This window comes from Marmota monax, unplaced genomic scaffold (assembly GCF_021218885.2).
Source record: "Marmota monax isolate L192 unplaced genomic scaffold, Marmota_monax_Labrador192_F-V1.1 WCK01_AAM20220418_F8-fsc00090, whole genome shotgun sequence".
In the NCBI taxonomy this organism is placed as follows: domain Eukaryota; kingdom Metazoa; phylum Chordata; class Mammalia; order Rodentia; family Sciuridae; genus Marmota; species Marmota monax.
In genome coordinates, this window is record NW_026695219.1 from 5159186 (window position 1) to 5178715 (window position 19530).

The 19530-nt window shown below is 34.0% G+C and overlaps 1 protein-coding gene across 10 annotated transcripts in view; it reads right to left on the reverse strand.

The window, feature by feature from the left end:
• Nucleotides 1-19530, reverse strand: part of Akt3 (AKT serine/threonine kinase 3) — a 273567-nt gene that overhangs the window by 104717 nt on the left and 149320 nt on the right. For 9 of the 10 annotated variants that reach the window (XM_058575178.1, XM_046432495.2, XM_058575175.1 and 6 more), the window contains 2 exons: nt 14409-14553; nt 8106-8237 (listed from right to left, as the gene is read on the reverse strand). In XM_058575178.1, coding sequence (XP_058431161.1) covers nt 8106-8237; nt 14409-14553 — 277 coding nt within the window. Of the gene's footprint in view, nt 1-8105; nt 8238-14408; nt 14554-16381; nt 16589-19530 lie in introns of all 10 variants that reach the window. The other variant, XM_058575181.1, reaches the window with a different exon arrangement.

Consider the following 19530-nt stretch of genomic DNA (forward strand, 5'->3'; position numbering starts at 1 on the left):
CCTAATAATATAATATAGAGGAACTAAACATAAGTCTTTTTTTCTTTTTCTTTTCTCTTTCTTTCTTTCTTTCCCTTTTTTCATTTCTTCTTCTTCTTTCACCCTCCAAATTATACTATTTTAACATCCTGTATTTTTCTAAATACATATGTGTGTCTGTTTTATGTACTCTACTGTTTTCCCACATAATTTTCTATCCCAAATTACCTCCTATATATTCTCTTGCTACTAACCCTCTTCACTAGAATTCTCTAAGATATATTAACTCTATACCCTCACATCTTTTCCCTTCAACCTACTGTCCTACAACTGACCCCCAATTCATAGTCCACTGCCAGAAACTGTAAACCTTTTTGTGAAACTACTGATTATATTTTAAATAATAATTGAATCCAACATTTCTGGACATTGAGACTAAACTATAAATGTCTTAATAACAACAATTTCTTCATAGGTGATGTAATATTGATATTGGGATCTGTTAACATTATCCTTCCCCACAAAGGAGATATCTTAGAACCCTACAAGAGCACTACAAATCTATAGAGTAAAAACAATAACACACCAGATCCACAGAGCTGGTAAGGAAGACACACGAGCAACATGAAAAGACAATAGAAGAAAGCACCACAAACAAATCAAGACAACACATCATTAGAAGCATTGGCAGCTATAGCAGAAAAAATGACAGAGATAGATCTCAGGATATACATTGTTAAAATGTTTTTGGGATCTAAAAGAAGACATAAGAGAACAAATAGAGGCAGTAAAAGATCACTTCCACAATGAGCTACGTAAATAAATCCAAGAAGCAAAAGATCATCTCAACAGGGAGATAGAGGTGCTATTAAAAAAACAAACAGAAATCCTTGAAATAAAAGAAATAATAAGCCAAATTAACAACTCAAATGAAAGCATCACCAACAGAGTAGACAATTTAGAAGATAGGACATCAGAAAATGAAGATCAAGTAAATCATCTTGAAAAGAACATAGACTACACAGCAAAATTTAAACCACGAACAGAACATTCAAGAAATATGGGATAGCATAAAAAGACCAAAATTGTGAGACACTGGAATAGAGGAAGGCATAGAGGTCCAAACCAAAGGAATGAACAAACTATCAATGAAATAATATCAGAAAACTTTCCAAACATGAAGAATGAATTGGAAATCCAAATTCAAGAAGCCTACAGGACACCAAATATACAAAATCACAACAGATCCACACCAAGGCACATTATAATGAAAATGCCCAACATACAGAATAAGGAGAGAATTTTAAAAGCCACAAGAGAAAGAAATCAGATTACATATAAGGAAAAAAACCAATTAGGACAACAGCAGATTTTTCAACACATACCCTAAAAGCTAGAAGATCCTGGAACAACATATCAAGTTCTGACAGATAATGGTTGCCAACCAAGAATCTTGTATCCAGCAAAATTAAGTTTTAGATTTGAAGATGAAATAAAAGCTTCCACAGTAAACAAAAGTTAAAAGAATTTATAGCTAGAAAACTGGAACTACAAAACATCCTGGGCAAAATATTTCATGAAGAGGAAACAAAAAAAACCCAATAAAAATCAGCAGAGGGAGGTAGTACACTGAAGGAAAAACTAATCAAAGAAGAAAACCAATTCAAGTAAAATAACAAAAATAAACAAATATGGCTGTAAATACACACCATGTCTCAATAGTAACCCTAAATGTTAATGGCTTAAACTCACCAAACAAAAGACATAGGCTAGCAGATTGGATTAAAAAAGACCCATCAATTTTCTGCCTCCAGGAGACTAATCTGATAGGAAAAGACATACACAGACTGAAAGTGAAAGAAAGGTTAGGAAAAATCCTACCACTCATATGAATTGCAGAAGCAAGCAGGGGTTTTCATACTCATTTCAAACAAAGTAGACAACAAGCCAATGTTAATCAAAAGGGATAAAGATGGACATTACATACAGCTCAAGGGAACCATACACCAACAAGACATAACAATAAAAAATATATATGTCCCAAACAATGGTGCAGCTATGTTCAAACAAACTCTTCTCAAGTTCAAGAGTCAAATTGACCACAATACAATAATCTTGGGTGACTTTAACACATCTCTCTCACCACTGGATAGATTGTCCAAACAAAAGTTGAATAAAGAAACTATAGAACTGAATAACACAATCAATAACTGAGACTTTACTGACATGTATGGAATATTTCAACCTGCATCAAGTGGATACACTTTCTTCTCAGCAACACATGGATCCTTCTCTAAAAGAGACAATATACTAAGCAACAAAGCAACTCTTAGCAAATAAAAAAAGTAGAGACACTACCATGCATTTTAACGGATCGTAATGAAATGAAATTAGAAATCAACGACAAAATAAAAAATAAAAATTTCTCCATCACCTGGAGACTAAACTATATGTTACTGAAAGAACAATGGGTCACACAAGATATCAAGGAAGAGATTAAAAAATTCTTAGAGGTAAATGAGAACACAGACCCAATGTTATCGAAATCTCTGGGACACTATGAAAGCAGTACTAAGAGGAAAATTCATTGCATGGAGTTCATTCATTAAAAGAAGAAAAAGTGAACAAATAAATAACCTCACACTACATCTCAAAGCCCTAGAATAATAAGAACAAACCAGCAGCAAAAGCAGTAGAAGGCAAGAAATAATAAGAGCTGAAATCAATGAAATCGCAACAAAAGAAACAATTGAAAAAATTGACAAAACAAAAAGTTGGTTCATTGAAAAAATAAATAAAATTGACAGATCCTTAGCCACGCTAAGGAAGAGAAGGAGAGAGAGAACTCAAATTACCAGCATATGAGATGAAAAAGGTAATATCAGAAATACAGAGGATAATTAGAAATTTCTTAAGTCATATGATTTGCCCAGATTGAGTCAGGAAGACACACACAATTTAAACAGACCAATACCAAGTGAGGAAATAGAAGAAGCCATCAAAAGATTATCAACCAAGGAAAGCCCAGGACCAGATGGATACACAGCTGAGTTCTACAAGGCCTTTAAAGAAGAACTAATACCAATACTCTTCAATATATTTCAGGAAATAGAAAAAGAGGCAGTAATTCCATATGAATTCTATGAGGCCAATATCACCCTGATCCCAAAACCAGGCAAAGACACATCAAAGAAAGAAAACTTCAGACCAATATCTCTAATGAACATAGATGCAAAAATTCTCAATAAAATTCTGGCAAATAGAATACAAAAACATACCAAAAATTCTGTGCACAATGATCAAGTGGGATTTATCCCAGGGATGCAAGGTTGTTTCAACATATGGAAGTCAATAAATGTAATTCATCAATCAATAGACTTAAAGTTAAGAATCATAAATAGATACAGAAAAAGCATCTGACAAAATAAAGCACCCCTTTAAGTTCAAAACACTAGAAAAACTAGGGATAACAGGAACATATCTCAATATCGCAAAGGCTATCTATGCTAAGCTTCAGGCCAACATCATTCTAAACGGAGAAAAATTGAAGGCATTCCCTCTAAAATCTGGAATAAGACAGGGATGCGCTTTTTCACCACTTCTATTCAACATAGTTCTTGAAACTCTTGCCAGAGCAATTAGACAGATGAAAGAAATCAAAGGGATATGTATAAGAAAAGAAGAACGTAAAATATCACTATTTGCTGACAATGATTCTATACCTGGAAGACCCCCCCAAAAAAACTCCACCAGAAAACTTCTAAAACTAGTAAGTGAATTCAGCAAAGCAGCAGGATATAAAATCAACACCCATAAATAAAGGCATTTTTGTATATCAGTGACAAAGCCTCTGAGAAGGAAATGAGGAAAACTACCCCATTTACAATAACCGCAAAAAAAAATACTTGGGAATCAACTTAATGAAAGAGGTGAAAGAACTATACAGTGAAAACTACAGAACTCTAAAGAGAGAAATCAAAGAAGACCTTAGAAGATGAAAGATCTACCTTTCTTTTGGGTAGGCAGAATTAATATTATCAAAATGACTATACTATCAAAAGCACCATAAAGATTTAATGCAATTCTGATCAAAATCCCAATGGCATTTCTCACAGAGAAAGAAAAAGCAATCATAAAATTCACCTGGAAATATAAGAGACCCAGAATAGCTAAAACAATCCTTAATAAGAAGAGTGAAGCAGGTGGCATTGCTATACCAGACCTTAAATTATACTACAGAGCAACAGTAACAAAAACAGCATGGTTTTGGCACCAAAACAGACTGGTAGACCAATGATACAGAATAGAGGACACAGAGCCTAACTCACAAAATTACAATTATCTTATATTAGACAAAGGTGCCAAAAACATGCACCGAAGAAAAGATAGCCTCCTCAACAGATGGTGCTGGGAAAACTGGAAATTCATATGCAACAAAAATGACATTAAACCCCTATCTCTCACCATGCACAAAATTCAACTCAAAATGGATCAAGGACCTAGGAATTAAACCCGAGACTCTGCATCTAATAAAAGAAAAAGTAGGCCCTTCATCATGTGGAATTAGGATCCGACTTCCTTACTAAGACTCCTTTGGTGCAAGAATTCAAATCAAGAATCAATAAATGAGATGGACTCAAACTAAAAAGTTTTTTTTTTCAGCAAAAGAAATGAATGTTCTGTGAGGTGAACAGAGAGCCCACATCATGGGAGCAAATTTTTACCCCTCACACATCAGAGTACTAATCTCTAGGGTATATAAAGAACTCAAAAAGATAAGCACAGAAAAAACAAATAACCCAATCAACATATGAGCCAAGGACCTGAACAGACACTTCTCAGAAAAGGATATACAATCAATCAACAAATATATAAAAAAATGCTCATCATCTCTAACAATCAGAGAAAAGCAAATCAAAACTACTCTAAGATATCATCTCACTACAATCACAATGGCAGCTATTATGAAGACAAACAACAATAAGTTTTAGCAAGGATGTGGGGAAAATGGTATACTCATCCATTGCTGGTGGAAGTGTAAATTGGTGCAGCCAATATGGAAAGCAGTATGGAGATTCCTTGGAAATCTGGGAATGGAGCCACCATTTGACCCAGCTATCCCTCTCCTGGGACTATACCCAAAGGACTTAAAAACAATATACTACAGGGACACAGCCACATCAATGTTTACAGCAGCACAATTCACAATAACTAAACTGTGGAGCCAACCTAGATGCCCTTCAGTGGATGAATAGATTAAAAAAAGTGACATATATATACACAATGGAATTTTACTCAGCAATAAAAGAGAATAAAATTGTAGCATTTGCAGGTAAATGGATGACGCTGGAGAAGGTAATGCTAAGTAAAGTTAGCCAATCCCAAAAAAACAAATGCTGAATGTTTTCTCTGACTCATAGTGGGGTAGGGAGTGGGAACATGGGAGGAATAGATGAATTCTAGATAGGGAAGAAGGGAGGAAGGGAAAGAGAGGAGGCAGGGGATTAGCAAGGATGGTGGAATATGATGGACATCATTATCCAAAGTACATGCATGAAGACATGAACTGGATGTCAACCTACTTTACATACAAACAGAGATATGAAAAACTGTGGTATGTATGTGTAATTAGAATTGTACTGCAAAAAAAAGTATATGTATAAAGACATGAATTGGCATGAACATACTTTATATACAAAGATATGAAAAATTGGGGCTGGGATTGTGCCTCAGCGGTATAGCGCTCGCCTAGCATGGGCAGAACCTGGGTTCGATCCTCAGAACCACATAAAAAAAAAAATAAAGGCATTGTGTTGTGTCCATCTACACCTAAAAAATAAAAAAAAAATATTAAAACAACAACTAAAAAAGATATGAAAAATTGTGCCCTATATGTGTAATAAGAATTGTAATGCATTCCACTGTTGTGTATTTAAAACAAAATAAAATCAATTAAATTATAAAAACATTGAAATATAACCTTGAAAGCCCCACGAGAGAAACAACTTATCACGTGTTCAATGGATTGTCAATAACAGATTTCTCACCAGAAACTTGGGAGATCTGAAGGCATTAGGTTGATATGCTAAAGAAAAAATCAGAGTCAACCAAGAATCCCTTATCTCGAAAAACTGTTCTTCAGAAATGAGATAGAAATTAAGACACTCAGAAAAAAAGAAGCTGAAAGAGTTCATTTACCACTAGATCTGCTTGAAAGAAATGATAGAGGTCCTTCGAATTGAAATAAAATGGCATTAGAAGTAACCTGAAGCTGTATAAAGAAATATCTTTAGCAAAGGTAAATACACGGTCAATTATAAAAGTTATTATTGTAACCTGGTAATGAATGCTTTTGTTTTACTTCACAGTTTAAGAGACTAATGCACTTAAAAAATCAGTAGCTTCTAATTTTGAACATATATTTTCTTTCAAAAAATTGATAAACAGATTTGGTGGGGAAAGCAAGAAGAAACTATATGGATCAGAGTATCCTAGCCATATTTTGTCAAATATATCCAAAACTGTACAAATACTCAGAAAAATACAAGTAGTTAGCGATAACATACAATGTCTTATAGGATATTTCAAGTCTGATGAATAGAAATTAAACAATGGAGTAAAAGAATGGCTAGTACATAAAAGGAGGATCAAAACAGAACTGATAGTGACTCAATTGTTTGATATACAACAGGTAGTGATAATTATAGCAAATATTTATAACAATATGTTTATCTTAATTTAATACTATTTTAATTTTAATTCAATACAGTTTAATTGATAAAATTTATTTATGATGGCAAATACTATTATGTTTATTTATTAAATTATTCCTGGCGGCAACTCTAAGATGTGGGTACTATTATTTTTGTCATTTTGCAGATGAGGAATTTAAGGCATAAAACGTTGAGTACTTAGGGGATCATTTAGTAATTGGCAGAGCCTACTACTACATTACAGTACCTTTCGGAAAATATTGGTTTCAGGTACTGTGCTAAACACTTTACACATCCTAATCCTCATAATAGTCCTAAACAGTAGGATTTATCCTATCAATTTTACAAATAAAAGAAACTAAGACTCTAATGGGCTGTCCAACACACTGAAGGATATTTAGCCTTTTACTTGGTGACTGTCAGAAATATCCCTCTTCCCAACTGAGATAAGCAAATATGATTCTTCCCCCACAAAAAACCCAAATATTTCCAACTGCTACTTAGTCAGGAGTATTCTCCCTAAAATTGGTTGTTAAAGGTCATTAAATGGGATGTGAACCTAGGTCTATGCATCTCCACAGTAAATGTTCTTCATAATAGGAGACATTGACTTATGAAGAATTTGAAGCAAATATTCAACAATGGGTGGGATCAGAGTTTCATGAAGGACAGGGAACAACTCATTCCAGATGAGGTTTATAGTTGCAGATACTTGGAAGTAGTCTATAAAGTATAATACAGTATAGTACATAATATTATATCTATCATTTGTTGAATTAAGACATAAAGCATGGGCCAATTTATAAAATGCTTCAAAATTTGTCTTTTGAGAGAACCGTGATTCAATGTAGAATTCTGAGTGAGAAATGAGTCATTAACATGTTAATTATTTGTAAGGGTCTAAAATGAATAAAGCTGAGGGGGGATATTAAGCCATTCTAAAGGAATGTAAAAGACTAATTTCTTTTAGTTTCACCATTCTAGTGTGTTCACATCTACTTAGAATGCTTTTCCATTCAATGTTATATAATCTCTGAGTTATGAGTACAAAACCATTAATACTACCCTAATCAATTTTTTATCTAGTAAGAAATTCAGAATACAGGGAAAAAATATTAAACAACAACACTATTAATATTAGTGATACAGATCTCCAATATATAGTAAAAATACTCCCAAACATATCATTAATATCTCCATTTCCTTACAGAAATAAAATACCTTCAGTATAATTTAGGCTAACATTATTAATTTCTGAAAATATTCGATTAACCAATACTACTGCAGCAGTAGCCAACAATCAATATTTTGCTTGTTCAATGGAATTTCTACACTTTAGCATGTCTAAGAATGAACATAAGCTTGTATGTTCATGGCAAAAAAGATTTAGTATAAACTCTTCTAATCAATTACCTTTGCAATAATGACTTCTTTCTTCAGAATCTTCATGGCATAATATTTCCCACTTGCCTTCTCTCGAACCAAAATAACTTTCCCAAAAGTGCCTTTTCCTAGTAGTTTCAAATAGTCAAAATCATTCATTGTCTGAAAAACACAAATTTAAAAATCTAATATTAAATACTTGAGATAATTTGTTAGTATGAAATGTATATATCTTCAATATCCACTCAAAAACAAATTTTGCCAATTTCTAAGCACCCCTAAATGAAAAAGAATTAGATTGGCATTGGCTGTCTTATCTGCAACCATGAATGTTGAAAGTAATGTAAGTAGTTTTCAGCTACTGGAGAAAATTATTTTGAACCTAGACTTCCATAGTCAATCAAATTATCAGTTAAGTGAAAGAGCATAGGGAGAAAAATGATTTCATTAATTTTCAAGGTCTCAGGCTGTGGTTGTGGCTCAGAGGTAGCGCGCTCGCCTAGCATGTGGGAGGCACTGGGTTCGATCCTCAGCAACACATAAAAATAAAATGAAGATATTGTGTCTATCTAAAACTAAAAGTAAATAAATAAATATTAAAAAAATTTTTTCAAGGTCTCAAGGATTTAGTAGTGCTGCTACCCTAGGATAATGGGATAAACAAAATGTCCTACATGAATACTTCCAATATGCCTAAGGAAGCAGCACTTTTGAATAAGTTATTTGAGAATGTATTTCATCAAAATAAGGATGGAATCTAGAAAATTTTTAGAAGAAATGGTGAGACCAACCCTCGTTAGTGAAAAGAAATCTAAGATAGCAGTTTTAACTTCTGAAAAAGTGACTGGTACAATTAAGACCATGAAGACAGGCAGACAGAAAAAGAGCTATTAACCTTCTTGTTTGCAACTTCATGTCTCATCCCTATTTCTAAATCAGGTGATCTCCAAGATTTCACTGGGCAGACCGACCACTTACTCTCTATAGTCTCTTCTGTGTGTACTTCTGTGTTCAACATTCTTCCATAAACTTTCAAGTTTTTTAAAACTGTTTGTCTTCCCCACTCAGCTTTTCATTTTTTTGGACTTGTCTTCATTTGAAATTACTATTATTTTAATGGGCTTTTGGATGGAAAAGAAGGTTACTAGGTATGCTAAATTTACTTTCTTAAAATTAAACTCAGTTTAGAGCATGAATAACATGTTAAGCACTTGGGTTTTATCCTACAAACAGAAGTCATTGAATATTTTAGTGCCTTTTATAACTTTTTTTTTTCCTATTTACCATCCATCTGAAGAAAATGTGAGAAATGTCTCAAATCAACGTCTTCAGCTTCCATCTTAGGAAACAAGGGAAAAAAGCAAATTAAATCCAAAATAATAATAAGAAAAAAAATGATCAGATAATAGTAATGAATTAAAATTTTAAAATAACAACAATTGAGAAAATTCAATGAACCCAAAAGGATTTTGAGAAGATCAATAACAACTGATACCCTTTAGTCAGACTGGTTAGGAAAATAAGGAGAATACACAAATTACCAATATCAGGGATGAGAGAAGTAATATCACTACAGATACTACAGATACTAAAGGGAACACAAGAGAACATAATGTCTTTATGACAATAAAATTGACACTGAGAGAAAATGAACAAATTCCCTAAAAGTCTCAAATTACTAAAACTGGAGAAAAAACAGATAACTTGAATAGCTCTATATTTATGAAGGAGATTGAATTTGTGCTCAGAAAATGTTTCAATAAAGAAACTCCAGGTCTAGAAGGTTTAACTGGTGACTCTCACAAACATTTAATGAAAACAAAATGATACCAATTCTATACAAATTCTTCCTGAAAACTGAAATGAAGAAATACTTCTCAGTTCTCAGTTCATTCTAAGAGGTATCAGACTGATACCAAAACTAGACAAAGATATTTTAGGAAAGCCATGGAGCAATATCCTTTATGTACATACACATAAACATTCTAAAACATTAAAAAATGAACACCTACATCCATTTTCAAACTAATTTGTTGTCTATAATTTTGATAGTTTCCCCAAATGTTAGTAACTATTCAGTATCTCTAGTACAAAGGAAAAGATAAACAGCAAAGAGACAGCAGGGGTAAACGACAAAATAGACTTATTAGTTCAACTACAAAAACATGGGACTCTACAAATTTAGAATATAGTAACAAAGCTAGTAGCACTTGGACAATAACAGGAAATCTGAGGAAGATTTATCTTTAATAATAAATTTTTTAAAATCAGGGAATAACCACCAAACAATTTGTGCTAAGTAATCCCCAATGATGGCTTCCTTCTTCCATGAAAACATGAGATCAGTTCTCTCCCTGTGCTATCCTTGTATCCTGTGTTGAATATGGACTGTGATGAAAGGTATACTTTGCCAATTCCAAACCCAGCCTAGTCTAGCAGCTTATGCTTCCTCCTCTTGGAAAAATTTACAAAACTAGCTCTACTGCTATAAGGAAGCCTAAGCTATTCTACTGAAAAGAGAGAGGGTACATAAAAAATGCCTGGAAGATAAGATACAACAGAGAGAAACCATGTGGAAAAACACCAAAGTGCCTCAGTCAAGTCACATCAAGCCCCGACATGTAAGAAAGTTTTCTTGGATTTTCTAGCCTAGCCCATATGCCAACTGAAGGCAGCCACTTGAGAGCCTATACAGGATTAGCAGAACTGCCCAAACAAGAAAATCATAACACACTACTGTTTTTTAAGACATTAAAGTTGGGGTAATTTGTTCCATGGCAATAAACATCTAAAAGACAGTATTCTCATTAACCATAATGTACAGCTCAAGGTTTCATCTGAGCAAAATCAAGTAAGTAAAAGGGGAGAAGGACTCTCTTGAAGTTTGCCCTTCTGTCCACTACCCCTCCCTCTGGTGCTCTTTCAACTTCTGTAACACTGAATTAGAATTTTTTTCCCTTAGTGCTCAAAGCCTACCACAAAATAAGCATATAAGAAATGCTAATATATGAAATTTAGTAAAGAGGATGAATTATAAGAATATCCACATTGATAATTGTGAAAAAGGAAAAATATTATGCCTTTATTGTTATTTATAGCCAGATTTTTAACAAAAAATATAATAAACTGGGCATGGTGGCACATGCCTATAATCCCAGCAGCTTGGGAGGCTGAGGCAGGCGGATTGCAAATTCAAGCCAGCCTCAATTTAGCAAGGCCCTAAGCAACTTAGTGAAACTCTGTCTCAAAAAATAAAAAGGACTAAAGATATAGCTCAGTGATTAAGTGCCCCTGGGTTCAATACTGGTACCAAATCATCATCATCATCATCATCATCACCACCACCACAATAAAATCCTCATATATTTTTCTACTTTTATCTCTTTCAAATTTTTTTCTCTATTTAAAGTTCTTATTTTAAATTTACATATTCTTATAAAAACTCCTTCCATCCACTAGACATAGAATTTCAAGTTACGGTGTTACAAATTTCCCATTTTCAAACTGTGTTAACAATATTTTATTAATATGTTAACCAGATTTTCAAGAATTTCGGAAAATTAAACTGGTTATAGCTGGTGTATCTTATTTTAAATTTTTTATCTTATCTATAATTTAAAAGATGAAATTAACTGGGACCTGACTTTAAATTCATCATCATAGTCAAATTTCAAAGCTGTATACATGTGTTTATTCACATGAAAAGAAGCTTTTTTTAAAAAAAAAAATCTCTGAATAAGTGGATAAACCTAGAGTTTGTTACTTTTTGACTGAAGAAAAAGTGAGCTAAACTAACTTAAGAGATATTCAGTTCAACCAAAAAACAGAAAGTAAGTCAACAGAAAAGATTCAGACATTTGGCTTAGATCAAGTTCAGGGTATTATCTAATTAAATCAAAATTTCACATAAGGATAAACTCTAAGTTGTGCTGTATAAGTTCACCAGGTTCATACATTTAGCACATGGAAGAGACAGAATTGTTGTTGTTGTTGTTACTTGTTTCTTTTATTGTGGTACTAGGGATTGGGCCTAGAGGCTTGTGAATGCTAGGCAAACTATCACTGAGTTACATCCCTTTTTTACAATTTCTGGAGACAGGATCTCACTAATATTGCCTAGGCTGGTCTTCAACTTAGTTATCCTCCCAACTCAGCCTACTGAGTACCTGGGTTTATAAGTGTAGGCCACCTCTCCTAGCTCAAGAGTGAGGATTCAAACTCACACACTTCAACCCAAAGAGATCTTATTCACTGTTCTAATACCAAATTTTGGATTAGGGTAGCACTTCCCTAGCATACATGAGGGCCTAGTTCAAGCCGCAAAACTGTCAAAATAATAACAAACAAAAAACATACCCACATACAAGCCAAATCTCAAGGAAAATACCTTTAATATTTGTGTTTTCCTATTTGAAGAAGATTAACATATCAAACATATTCTAAAAGGTATTTAAAGAAATGACATGTTGGACTGTTTTCAACACCCAGATCTTCAGATTCATCTTAACCTACAGTTTTGTTCTTGTTTTAGTACCAGGGATTGAACCCAGGGGCATTTAACCACTGAGTCACATCCCCAGCCCTTTTCTTATTTGAGACAGAGTCTTGCTAAGTTGCTTAGGGTCTTGCTAAATTGCTGAGGCGGGCTTTGAACTTGCAATCCTCCTGCCTCAGCCTCACAAGCTGCTGAGATTACAGAAATGTGCCATCACATCTGGCTTTAACCTACCATTTTTTAATTAAGAAAGTTGTATTTAAATTGTATATAGCAGTAAAAAACATTATTTACAATTCCTAAAAATATAAACTGGTATTTATTCTAGAGTACCTAGGAAAAGAAGACACTGCTTTCCTCATTGGCTCAGTAGCTGCTATTAAAAAACAAAAACAAAAACAAAAAAAACCTAACATTTTCAAGATTGCTCTTCCCAGCTGACTTTAGTGAAGTTGAAGGCACCATGCAGGAAGTATACCCAGAGCCATTCTGCTTTGGCTTTTAAGACAACATAAAATGCCAAATGAAAAAGGACTAAATCCTAAGAGAAAACTTTTCATTTTGAAGGTTCTAAAATATTAGAGAAAATGCAATTCATAAAATCATATAAGGGGGTATCTTTCACATCTCCCTCATGATCCCTGTCAGTATTCAGTGCTAAAGTGCTGGTCACTTATTTGGTTTTAAGTAACAAACACTGTAGATTTGTATGGATAAAAAAACACTCATATGCATACATAGGAAAACTGGCTGACATCTCTCTGCAAATGATAGTTTCAGCATTCTTCCTTGTTTTTTTTTTTTAATCTTTCGGTTAAAACTGTATTTTAGGATAATCATTGACTAGAAACTTAACAGAATAATGCAGAATTTGAACATCATTATTTTATAAACCTTAAAAAATTATTGATTCAGGCAAGGACTGTTAATTAGTTTAAAATCATCAGGAAAATGAGCAGGTGGAGAATTGGACATTTATGTAATGCCAAAATAACTACACATTAATTACTTTCTAGTTACAGAGGGAAATACTATTTGCAATGGAGGGATTAGGCCATCCTCAAAACTGAACCAGTGGCCAATGTTTTATTTTATTTATTTTATTGTATTTTTTGTGGTACTAGGGACTGGATCTAGGAGCACTTTACCACTGAGATACATCTGTAGGCCTTTTAGGTTTCTGAGACAAGGTTTCACCAATTGCTCAGGGTCTCACAAAATTTCTGACGCTTGAACTTGCAATTGTCCTGCCCTGCCCTCTCAAGTCACTGGCATTACAAGCATGCACCACCATGCCAAGATAAATAATGATAAATAAATATGTGAGCTCCACTATGAAATATACATCATCATCTACCATATATGCCATGGTCTGAATGTAGGAGTCCTCCAACCCAAATTCATATATTAAAACCTAAACACCAAGGTGATGGTCTTAGGTGGTGGGGACTTTGGGGGAGTGATTATATAATGAGGGCTCTGTCCTCAGGAATGGGATTGTTGAAGGCCAGGCGTGGTGGCATATGGTTGTATTCCCAGGGCTTGGGAGGCTGAGGCAGAAGGATTTCAAGTTCAAAGCCAGTGTCAGCTACTTAGCAAGACCTTAAGCAACTTAGAGAGACCCCCATCCCAAAATGAAAAAAGGACTAGGGATGTGGCTCAGAGGTTAAGCACCCCTGGGTTCAATCCCTAGTACCAAACCAAACCAAACAAAAAACACCTAATCAGGTTCTTTCAGCGAATTGATGTCATTAAAAAGGAGATGATATATCAACATTATTTCTTTCAAAGAAATAGATACTGTGCTAATAGGAAAGTAAGCTAATACTATTTTCTACCTTTCTTTTATGATGGGTTGTAGAAGCATCCATTTCTTCTTCTCCTATATTATCAATTTGTGAAGTTGGACTACAATTCATTCTCTCTTCTTCTTGCCTCTGCAGTCTGTCTGCAACAGCCTGGATAGCCTCTGTCCATTCTTCCCTATAAAAATGAGTAAAAGTTCTCATTAAAGATGATGATGATACTTTAAATATTTCATAAAAAATGAAATCAACACAATTATAATATATTCCTGGATAGCCCTCCACTACTTTTTACCATCACTCCAAGGTGAAAATAATTCTAAAAGTATTTTAATAATATGCCTAATGTCAGAAGTAGCATTTACTTAGAGATAATAAGGTAAAAGAGGTGAAAAAAGTATTTAAAATACACTTAAAATTATTTAAAACTACAGTTAAATTTTAATTGTTTTTACACATCCTATTAAGTAAACTGACCCTCAAAAGTTTGCTGCACTTTTCTGTTAATGTTTTGTTTAGCTACTGCAAGTCCACTGCAAGCAGACTCAAGATCTTTAAGTGATCCAACAGTTTTAATAAGATTTTTCAAAACCAAAACTTTTAAACTATTCCCAGATTATAGGTGAGTTGTAGGAAGAAAGAAAGGAAGGAAGAAAAGAAGGGAGGGAGGGAGGAGGGCACGTGGGCAGAGTTTGTTGCTTAAAAAAAAAAAATAAGTCTCAGGGGCTGGGATATAGTTCAGTGGCAGAGGGCTTGCCTAGTATGCATGAGGCCCTGGGTTTCGTTCCCAGTACTGAAAAAAAAAAAAAAAAGTCTTGGGCTCTATCAAGCTTTATTTTTTTCAATTTTTTGTGCTATGGTAATATCAGGGTTTTTTCCCTGCAAAAATTTTAAAATCAGCTTCTTTGTTCAAGTCCAGTAGAATGGAATTGTATTAAATTTGTAGCTGAATTTTGGTAGAAGAATTGCATTAATTAATTAATTAAGGCTTTGAATCCATGAATGCTGTGTAACTCTCTATATATTTAGAGCTTTAATTTCCCAATGCAATGCTTCTAATTCTCTGTGTAAAGATCTTGGCCATTTTTAATTGAATTTATTCCTAGGTATGCTCTTATACTATTATAGAAGTTTTAAAAATATATTTAATTTCTAATTCTTTGAGATACAGTTTGTGTTTGTACTATTTATTTACTTACTTACTTACTGGTGCTAGGGAATGAACCTATGGCTTTGCACCTGCTAGATAAGCACTCTATCAATTGAGATACATCCTCAGCCCAATTCCTAATATTTTTTACTTGTACTTAGAAATGTAGTTGACTTTTACATTTTGACTTTGTACACTCGAGCTTTACTTCATATAATGTTTCGAGTAAGTTTTATTTTTCTGGATTTTCCACACAAGCCAACTATACTGTCTGCAACTAAGGGCAGTTTTACTTCTTTCTTTCCAATCTGTATCCCTTTTACACATTAGCTCCACCATTACCTCAGATCAGACCTTCGGTACAGTGTTAAATAAAAAAATAAAGAGACCAGACACTCTCACTTCGTTTAAGAAGTTAGGGACGGGGCTGGGGTTGTGGCTTAGCGGCAGAGCACTCGTCTAGCATGTGCGAGGCCCTGGGTTCGATCCTGAGCACCACATAAAAATAAATAAAATAAAGTGTTGTGTCCAAGTACACCTAAAAAATAAATATTAAAAAAAAAAGAAGTTAGGGAAACAGCTTTGGGCCTTTTACCCTTGAACACTATGGGAACTGAAGTTTTGTTTTGTTTTTTTACTCTATCCCTATCCATTAAGTTTCCCTTTATTTCTAGTCAGTCACATCTTTTTGTTAGGAAATGCTGATTTTTACCAAATGCTTTAATTGTATCTGCTGAAATGACCAATGCTGTCACCTTTATTATTGGTTCTTCTATTTTAGAAACTGGTATATTCGGTTTAATCTAGCTGCTAGTTCACTGAGATGCATACCATCATTTTCCCACCCTCTTCCTACCTCAGTTTGCCACCACAGAAGTGTTGTTTCAATTGCTCTTGGGCAGCTGCTATAATAGCATAGATTCCTCTGATCTGCCATCTTTTATGGGCATTCTTATTTTTATGCAGTTCACTTATGTAATGTACTCCAGATTGAGTTTTTTAATTCCATTTTTCTTCTCATTAGCTTGGTAGTCATCTTCTTATTGTTAAATGTCAATACTACCTAAAGTGATCAACATATTCAATGCAATCTCTATCAAAATCAAAGCGCCATTATCGCAGAAGCAGTAAAAAGCAAGGCTAAGACTGATATGGAACTATAACGGATCCCAAAGAGCCAAAAGAATATTGGAAAGAACAAAGCTGAAAACCTCACACTTACTGATGCCACAACACATTGGAAAAGTACAATAATTGAAACACAGCATGGTGCTGGCATAAAGGCAGAAATAGACGAATGGAACAAAAGACAGTCCAGAAATAAAATCATGCATATATAGTCAAATGATCTTCCACAAGGATACCATGAATAAATAAAGTTGAAAGGATAGTCTCTTTAAGAAATGATGCTATGCAATTCACAATAAACTGTGGAACCAACCTAGATGCCCTTCAGTAGATAAATGGACAAGGAAAATGTGGTATATATACACAATGGAATATTACTCAGCAATAAAAGAGAATAAAATCATGGCATTTGAAGGTAAATGGATGCAGTTGGAGACTACAATGCTAATGAAGTTAGCCAATCCCTAAAAACCAAATGTTGAATGTTTTCTCTGATATAAAGAGGCTGATTCATAGTGGGGCTGGGAGTAGGATCATGGGAGGATAAGACAAACTCTAGATAGGTAAAAAGGGTGGGAGGAGAAGGGAGGAGAATGGGGTTAGAAAAGATGGTGGAATGAGATGGACATCATTACCCTAAGTACATGTACGAAGACAAGAATGGTGTGGATATGCCAGAGATCGGGAGGAAAGGCCATACCACTGCTGGAGATACGGAGGAGAGGCCTGTCCTGGGCTCAGAGATACCTAGTGAGCCACCCTGTGCTGGGGTTCCTTATTCACTGAAGCATGGCTCCACAGCCCAACATCAGGGTACATATAGGCTTGAGGCTGCCACCACCACAAAATTGGGATATCACCGCTTGTATCAAGGGACAAAAATGAGGACCTGGTAAGAAGTCACCAAGGTCCCTGTGGGTCTGGCTGCACCACAGGTATCTCTACTAGGGGTGCTAACAGTTATCCTATTGCTGAGGTAACAGGGAGTCTTGCATGGGTTGCCTGTCTCTTTGTTTCTCCTACTAACAGTCAACTTCTTATGATTACCCTCTTACTTGTCATATAGTATAATCTAATATCTCCATATTCTAAAATCCTACTTCATAAACATCTCAGCCAACCTCCCAGACCCCCTTCTACATTAGAAACTGTAAACCATTACACAAACCTATTGACTATAAGGTAGAAGACAACTGAACTCATCATTTCTGATTATAGCAACAAAACTGTAAATGTAAAAATAGAAGCTAACTGATCCATGGCTGCACATTGGGTACACTGAGTGCTGTAATATTGATCTCTCCCTTAAAAGGGAGGTATTGGTGACATAGAGGGACACTATAATACAATAGGGCAGAAGTTGTCATAACTCAGATGTACACTGCAAAAGAGGAAGACTCATAGTCATCATGAAAAAGCAAGGGAAGAACGTGCCCCAAACAAACCAAGATCACTTGGAAGTCAGGACCTCAGGAATAAAGACAAAATATACAATCTTAAAAATAAAGTTGACCTCACAGTGAAGATAGTAAGAAACCATGAACAGAATATTCAAGAATTACGGGATAACATCAAAAGATCAAATTTAAGACTTACTGGGAGAGAGAAAGGTTCAGAGATTCAAACCAAAGGAATGCACAACTCTTCAATGAAATAATAGCAGACAATTTCCTAAGAATGAAGAATGAACTGGAAAATCAAATACAAGAGGCCTACAGGTTACCAAATGTACAAAATTACAACAGATCTACATCAAGACACATTATAATGAAAATGCCTAGCATACAGAGTAGCATAGAATTTTAAAGGCTGCAAGACAGAAAAATCAGATTACCTATAAAGAAAGACTAATTCAGATCTCAGGATATTTTCAACCCAGAATTTCGAAGCTAGAAGAACCTGGAACAACATATACCAAGCTCTAAAAGATAATGGATGCCAACCAAGAATCTTATATCCAGTAAAATTGAGCTCCAAATTTGACAATGAAATAAAAACCTTCCATGATAAACAAAAGCTAAAAGAATTTATAGCAAGAAAGCCTGCATTACATAACATTCTTGGCAAAATATTCCACAAGGAGAAAATAAAAAACAACGATTAAAACCTTCAAAGGGAAGAACTACAATAAAGGAGAAGCCAACCAAAGAAGAAACCAAGTCCAGCTAAATATAAAAAATAAACAAAAATGGCCTATAAATACAAAAAAAAAATAAATACAAAATACAAATATAAATACAAAAATAAATACAAAATACAAATATAAATACAAAAAAAAAATAATACAATCCATGTCTCTTTCAACTCTTTTGGATAAATTTTTACTCATAAAAATTTTAACTACAATATCATCTAATTTTTCAGGTTTTTAAAAATTTATACTTTTTGTTTTCCATTTCACTTCACAAAGTTATACAAATATGTTCTTTAAAAGTTTTAGAATTTTATATTAAAATATTAAATTTTAAAATATTTAATATTTTAATATATAATTAATGTGGTCTCACATTGCCTGTGATATGAGATGAGGTATATTTTACTCTCTTATAATTTAAAATCCATTATTCAAGATTCAAGGATGAAAAAGATCAATCAGAGTAAAAATTGTTTAATAAGGTATATATAAAGGTAAGGGCCAGGTTGAGGGTAACTAACAAATTTTGTGAAGCACCTTTCCTTCTATAAACTTGAAGAGGTAGGAGGTGAAATAAGAGAGATCTATTATGAAAATCTTGTAGGAGAAAGTGACCTAACTGAAGTTATTCCCACCAAAAGCATGTATAAAGCAACTCAACAATCTAATAGAGTCATATAGGGAGGAATAAAACACCTTTCTCTACTCTTATATATTCTAAATTCATCTCTTTGGTGTCCCTT